This window comes from Pungitius pungitius, chromosome 8, assembly GCF_949316345.1.
Source record: "Pungitius pungitius chromosome 8, fPunPun2.1, whole genome shotgun sequence".
In the NCBI taxonomy this organism is placed as follows: domain Eukaryota; kingdom Metazoa; phylum Chordata; class Actinopteri; order Perciformes; family Gasterosteidae; genus Pungitius; species Pungitius pungitius.
In genome coordinates this window covers 11,590,538-11,597,538 of record NC_084907.1, presented here as the reverse complement: position 1 = coordinate 11,597,538, position 7,001 = coordinate 11,590,538, and the positions used below count along the sequence as shown (strand labels likewise).

The window sequence follows — 7,001 nt, the reverse complement described above, 5'->3', positions numbered from 1 at the left end:
GGATGAAGTTAATGAGTGACATTATCATTTCAGCCCTAAAACACATTGAGATTTGGGCTCGCCCCGCACTGCCCTGCAAGAGCGACCACCCGCGTGTCCTTCCAAGAAGACCCGACCCGAACTCGGTATAAGAGAAGAAACTAGAGGTAAAACAGTTGGACGCAGATCAGCCAGACCTCACAAAAAAGGGAAGCCACACATTGGACGCTTCTACACCTGGGATGTTTAGCTAGCTACATGCTAATGCCGAATATCCGCACATGTGGATGAAAACAGGCCCATTTTATCCAAAATATTTCATTGTGTGAAGTTTTGTGGGGCAATTGATATAGTGAATTGTTTAAATAAGATGTAATTATTATGTTACACTGTTTGAATAAATGTTAAATATTTAACGTAATAAATGTAAAGTAATAATGTGTTTGATACCTTTTTTTTGCATTGAATCATACTGGGACACTGGCCCTACCAGCCGCCACTGGTTGTGACTAATCGTCAAGTACCCCCCCCCCCCCCCCGGAGGAAAAAGAGCTAGATGTGATTTGCAAAGCCTTTTGTAACTACTGTTGACATGAGATCCACTTGTTATGCGATCACACAGCGAAACGCACCTCCCCGTACAGTCACTCACACACAGGGTCAGTGTGCACACTAAAGGGTGGAGTCGGTTCACTGGCACTTTTTTTTCTTCCCCGAGGGGATCACATCTTGACTCAATGCACCGGGAACGAATCCAAAGTGGAGTTTCAAGGGAATTTAACTGCGTCCAAGCCACGCCGGGGCTGGGGTTTAACCCCCGCCTGCACAGAATCACACCCGCTGCTGTTTTCCGTGATTTTGATCGTGATTCACCGTGAGGTAAAACCCAGAGGCAAAAACCCCGAACCGGTTCTCCGTGCCGTCATGGAGCGCCCCGCGCTGGCCCCGCAGTGCGTCCAGACCCCGCCGCGTGCAGCGCGTAAAAGTGAGTGGCTCCGGAGCGCCCTGGCCCATCACCACGGCCCCGATCCCTGCGCGGATAACGAGATCGTGGTCCTGGCCACCGGGGTGGACCAATACCTGCAGGAGGTCTTCCACCACCTGGCCCAACCCAGCCAGGACGACTCGGTGTCGGCGCAGGATTTCACCGCGCTGTGCGCCGTGCTGGGACTCGCCGCAGCGGAGAGAGAAGACAGGACGACACAGGGGGGAGACGCAGATGGAGCAAAGGGCGAAGAGGACGACGAGTTTGGGGATGCGTGCTCCGCGCTGCCCTGCCGGCTGTCCTTCAAAGACTTCCACGCGAGGCTCTGTGGGTACTTCCGTGTGCGCAGCGCGCGAGGACGGGCGACAGGCGATGGCGCCGCGCGCCTGCCCGTCACCGAGGACACGGAGCTGGTGGAGAGACAGATCCGGCTGCGGTGGCCCCGCGTCAGGCGGAGAAAATGTGTGAGTTTTGATCTGGCGAGGGATCAGAACGGAACCGTTCACCGGTCGGTCAAAGGTCGAGCCGCAGCGGACCGCGAGCCAGGTACCGCACCAACCAGGGTATTTATACATGACACGTGTTACTGCAAAGGGACTCGGAGCAGGAACCTACATTTTGAAACTTAACGTTTGTTTAGTGCGATATTGTTCACCCTCCTGTTGTCTCCTTCTATCGGTGGAGGCGGTGCTCCTTCTCTTAAATGTACCAATAGAATCAAGCCCAGTCCAGCTGGGACTGACGTGCTACTGAACGTGTGAGGAGGTGGAACAGTGCATGGAGCTACTAGATGAACAGTTAGGAAGCTTAATTGAGAGGTGGTGAAATATGTAACATTCATAGTTTATGATTGGCTTTATGGCTTTTCTCTCTGTTGTTTGGTGACATTTGCAGTTGGACCTCTTTGTCAGTGATTGAAGTGGAACAATGAGGTTCAGATGGGTCACATCTTTTTTCCATGAGGTTCAGAGGCTGAAAAAAGGGTTGGGACAACATAGTATGCCTTTATAAGGTTATATATAGATATATATATGTATGTTTATATAGTAACACTGTTAAGTCACCACGTTGCAGATAAATATGGAGTAAAAGTTTGATACTTTCCCTTAAATATGGAGCACAAGTATAAAGATAAAAATATCCAAGTAAAGTACAAATTCCTCTGAACTGCACAGTAGCAAGTAGATCAGTAGAGATTCCTTTCATATTCCCTCGATTCCATTAAAAGTAAATGGTTGAAAACAGTTAGAAACACAGTTAAAGTACAACTACCTTCAACTTACTTACTGGTAAAAGTGTGAAAAGTACAAAGATCTCTTTGTTCTTCTTCTCCCTCTCCCTCATCTTTCTCGCCTCCTTCTCCTCCAGATGAGGTCGCAGCTCTGAGGGAGCTGGTGGAGGACCTCCGCTCGGCGCTGCAGGGGAGCGACGCGCGCTGCCTGGCCCTGGAGGTGGCGCTCCGGCGGGAGAGGGGCCGCGCCGCCCCCCCCCCCAGCACCAGCTTCCAGACACCGGCCTCCAGCCCCACAAGCTCCATCACCCTCGAACATGGCAAGCTGGTGCCCACGCGCAGGATTAAAGGCCACTGCAGCGGCGCCGGAGGGGACGCGCCGAGGAGACGGGACATCAGGGACCCCCTGGAGAGGGAGCTGAAGCTGATCCGCTCCTCGCGCGACGGCCAGCTGGAGGAGGCCATGAGGTTCAACCAGCGGCTGGAGGAGGAGCTGCGCTGGGCGTACCAGGAGGTGCGCAAGCTGCTCGGGGCGGAGCGGGCGCTGTGGAAGGAGAACGCTCACATCAGGTTTCCACCCTCAAAAAGTCAAGGCCCGCCGGGCGATGTTGTGGAGGGGATGGAGCTTGGAGGGAGTGGTTTGCATGATCTGGGGTGATCTCTCCACCAGGAGGCGGGCGGAGGAGGCCAGGGAGGCGCTGAGCTTGGGGCTTCAGAGGGTTCGGATGATCCAGGAGGAGGCTCAGTCTGTGCCGCAGCTCCAGCGCAGGGTCACCCAGCTGGAGGCTGAGTTGCACCAGTACCGGTACGACCACTGTGTATGTGTGTTCCCTGCACTAAAGTCAGCTGCTGAATGAATGAGGGAGGGGTTTAACTTCCAAACCACAGCACTCACACACCGGGTTAAAACAACAACAACAACAACAAAACGGCAGAGAACACACCACTCACTTTGTCTCTTTTGGTTCAGATCCCGATGCACCTGCATCCCCGACCCCGCCCGTCACGAAACGCACCCACTGGGAGAGGCGGACGCCTGCAGCAGGACAGGTAGATCAGCTCTCGTCCTCGTGTCCCTTTTTTTTGCAGCAAGTGTTGATGAGTAAATAGTCTTTTTTTTTTAACATGAAAGCATTTAAAAAACTACAGCAGTATAAGCAGCTGCCTTTGCAGAGTGCCTGCAGAGAGCGGTGGAGGGGAGAGCTGCCTCCGATGAAGAGGAGGAGGACCGAGGGACGAGGGGGGAAGCGCAGTGCTGCCCGATGGAGGTGGAGAAGCACCGCCCGCTCAGCTGGGGCGGAGGGTGAGCCGCGACGCGCCGCCGCCGCCGACGACCCAATGCACCGGGAACCCTAATGTAACCTTTGTTTCCTTGCTTCCTCCTGCAGATGTCAGAACTGCGCGGCCCATCCAGCGGTGTCTGAAGGCCCCCCGCGTGGCAGAGACCCCGCCAGCAGGGGGCCCCGCAGCTGGAAGGGACACATCCCAGAGATGCTGCAGGGAAGCAGGCGCTTGGAGAAAGAAGAGGTGGGAGAGAGAAGCTCGGAGTGCACATTGAGTGGTAAAGAATCGTAAAGTTATTATTATTAGGGCTGTCAACATAAACGCATTCATCTATGCGATTCATGCAACAAAATATTTTAACGTAGTTATCTTTGTACCTTTGTCTACTTCCTGCAGTCAGTTACATTGGAGAAAGCAAGACAGTAGCTCAAGAAGGATGGAGCTTTATGCATCAGAATCAGACAGTGAACAGTGTCTAATATACACACTCTCTAAAGTGATTTAGTAAGATTTAGTCTTTAGAAGAAAAACATTCATTAAAAACAACATTGTAACAACATTCATTAATCGCCATTAATCGGGATGAAAGAATTTCAAAATGCGATTAATTAGTTCATTTTTTTAATCTTCCACAATAACAACGTCCTCTTAAAGTGTTGTTTCCGCTCCGTTTAAACCTCGTTGATGGAGAAGTCTCGTCCTGAAGTCTCGAGAAAGGTTGACCCGCGTTGATGTTGTGAGACATGTGTGGACAGAAAGCCTAGCTCAGCGTTTCCTTAAAGGTTCGCAACGTGTTCTGATCATTTCGAAGCCTTTACCCTCGAGAGGGACTTCAGAACTAGACCACCACCACAAACGGACCCGGGCCGAGGGTCAAAGGTGAAGCACATGGCTTTATTTCTCGCTCAGGTTCGTTCCGTAGTGTCCTCAGAAACTAGCGCTATTAGTGGACGCAGGGACAATCGCAATCAATACAGGACCAATCAATAAAACCCAGTCACAAATCGAGAGGTGTGAATAATCGCCACACAGAAGCAAATAGGAGCATTGATTCCCTAAAGGATGATGCCACGAAATATATCCGTGACCTCAAGAGGTCAACGGAAAACAAAGGTGCACTCGCTTGCTCTTGTAACCCACCACCATCATCATCATCATCGTCATCATCATCATTCTGCATCTACATAGAGAGGGTGGTTGAACTGTATTTAAAGTAGCTCCTCCCACAAACAGATTATTAGAGATCAATCCGTGTCGAAGCCCTTCCATCTGAATAAAACATGGTGTGTGTGAAAGTGCCCGTAAACATACGACAGCTTTTCAGCTTCCTGCTGGATTCACGTGTTCCTCCTCACCGTTTCCCAGAAGCCCGAGGGAGAGGAGGACAAGACGAGGCCGGAGGACAGAGAGAAGACACGTGTGTCTTTGCTGGAGGACAAGCTCACGGATGCCCTCACACTGCTGCTGCACCTACGCAACAAGGTCCCACACACACACACACACACACACACACACACACACACACACACACACACACCTCTTCACTGCCATCTAGTGTTCATTCCATATTACGTACATAATAAGAAATAAGCATAATAAAGTGTGTCAAACATACAGTATGTAAACACACAAAGAAATATCAAAATGAATTATTATATTTTATTATTGCACATTTGTTGTTTGGGATATTATTTAATTTTTTTCAGTATGTAAACTATTAGAACTTTTTAAAGAATTCCCCAGTTACTCTTGTATAAGAATAAATCTTATGTATCGTAAATAGTTTCAAGGTCACATTATGCTTGATTTACTTCATGAGGTCACCTTTCTCAACAGTTGTACCCGCCCTGAGAAATGATACATTTAAGGTTATAGTATAGGTCAAAGTTCAACTGTAAAATATAAATGATTAATCGATTATTGAAAGCTTTGCGGCTGCATGTTCTTCCCTTTATGATCTCTGCGTGACAATATACACAAGGTCATGCATGTTGATACGACGCTTTATAGGAGGGATTTTGGATTTGTTATTATTTGTGTTCTTGCCGTTTGGGGAAGTTGTTTTCACAGAGCGTCCCGCCTTCTGACCCACGTAACATAGTCACCCTTCATCATGTGACTAACATTACGTGTGTCAAACCAAGTAGTGTCTTTTAAAGCTGTATACTGAAGTGAAGCCCCCCCCCCCCCCATCTGTAGAACGTGTCCCGCCGGGCCCTGGGGAGGATCGTGATGGACACTCTGGATGTGTGCAGCAGGAGCAGCGATGGTTGGTGTGACCTTCAGCTCACACACACACACACACACACACACACCAGGCCCTGTGGTTTAGTGTGGCTCAAACACTGTGGATATTTCCCTGCCCAGGTCCATCTCAGGTCCTGCAGGTAGCTGACGCCCTCTGTGTCCAGCTGTCCTCCAGGGATCTCCTTGGAAACGGAGGGGAGGACGAAGGAGGAGAGAGCAGATCAGCGTGTGAGAGGAGCAGCGCCAACCCTCTGCTCATCTTGACCCTCTTTGGACTCTTTTCTGTGTCCATTTAATGTCAATGGACAGATCTTGTAATGTGGGTGAGACCATGTGGCCTCGTACATTACAATGCTTGGTTTCATCTTACTATTGAACTTTGCCTTCACTGTAATTATTCTTATGCCTTAAATGGATACATTTAACTGCAGCAGCTTTTAATTTAGTGTGAAAACCCCAAAATAATCCACAATGCTTGTCCAAATGTTTTGTAACTTGTGCAAACTATTATCTTGTACTTATTATTGTCCATTATGCAAGTTATTTACTTGTTAGATGAAAGTTATTCTCTTGTGGAAACATTGTGCACTTTGTAATTTGTGGTGGAGCAGCTACGAGACATTGACCACAGTTAGACTACGTCACATGATCTTAGGCTACTGAGACAAGACGAGCAGACTGGAGATCAGATCATCGACCCAAAAACCAACGACACTGAGGAATGGTATGAAATCATATAGTTCTTTAATTCCAGCAATTTACAAAGTCCTGCAGGGAGAGAGCCGTCCTCCAGCCTTTTTTACAAGATGATTACAGAGGACGCACCTCGGTACCAGGGGTTCCTGTCAGTTTCCCCCAGGTTTAGTGTCTGAATCAAAAGCTCCACCTTGAACAGGGTGTCTGTAGCCGTGAGGGGTTTGAAGCACTTCTAGTTTCAAGACGGGTTTTCTTTTCTAAATTTCCGATACGTGTGGAAACATCTGAAAACAAAAAGGGACATTTTGTACTTTTTTTTTTTCTCCCCTCTGTGCTGCTTTTTCAGCCTCAGTGTCCTCATTTGAGCACCTTCACCAGGTGAACAAAGGCCCGCACACCACTACTGTGTCATATAAAGTCATTACTACGTTACAATCATAATCAACTGTACATCTTTAGTTAATCAAAGCTAAATTAAAGAGACGCTACACTGTGGCAAACCTAGCTCCTGATTGGGTTACTATGAGTCGAGCTGGGCTCTCATAGGTTAAGGCCATCTATATGTTAAAGTTCTTTCCC

At 48.9% G+C, this 7,001-nt stretch overlaps 1 protein-coding gene across 2 annotated transcripts; it reads left to right on the top strand.

The window, feature by feature from the left end:
• The first annotated feature begins 597 nt into the window (after positions 1 to 597).
• si:ch211-112f3.4 (EF-hand and coiled-coil domain-containing protein 1) lies at positions 598 to 6,994 on the top strand. 2 transcript variants are annotated; one of them, XM_037490797.2, is made up of 9 exons: positions 598 to 1,510; positions 2,333 to 2,765; positions 2,866 to 3,000; positions 3,166 to 3,245; positions 3,369 to 3,498; positions 3,584 to 3,722; positions 4,845 to 4,961; positions 5,679 to 5,748; positions 5,847 to 6,994. In XM_037490797.2, exons 1-9 carry the CDS (start codon positions 904 to 906, stop codon positions 6,020 to 6,022), a joined length of 1,887 nt encoding a protein of 628 aa, XP_037346694.2. In that variant the 5' UTR covers positions 598 to 903; the 3' UTR covers positions 6,023 to 6,994. The 2 variants fall into 2 exon arrangements, with proteins under 2 accessions (XP_037346694.2, XP_037346695.2); XM_037490798.2 differs by having other exon boundaries at positions 3,584 to 3,756; positions 5,847 to 5,997.
• The last annotated feature ends 7 nt before the right edge of the window (positions 6,995 to 7,001 follow it).

Excerpts from the sequence above, each read along its gene's own strand:
- si:ch211-112f3.4 (XM_037490797.2), top strand. The coding sequence starts at position 904 with ATGGAGCGCCCCGCGCTGGCCCCGCAGTGCGTCCAGACCCCGCCGCGT. Across the intron at positions 2,766-2,865 it reads AAGGAGAACGCTCACATCAG|GAGGCGGGCGGAGGAGGCCA; the intron begins GTTTCCACCCTC and ends TCTCTCCACCAG. Across the intron at positions 3,499-3,583 it reads CCGCTCAGCTGGGGCGGAGG|ATGTCAGAACTGCGCGGCCC; the intron begins GTGAGCCGCGAC and ends TTCCTCCTGCAG.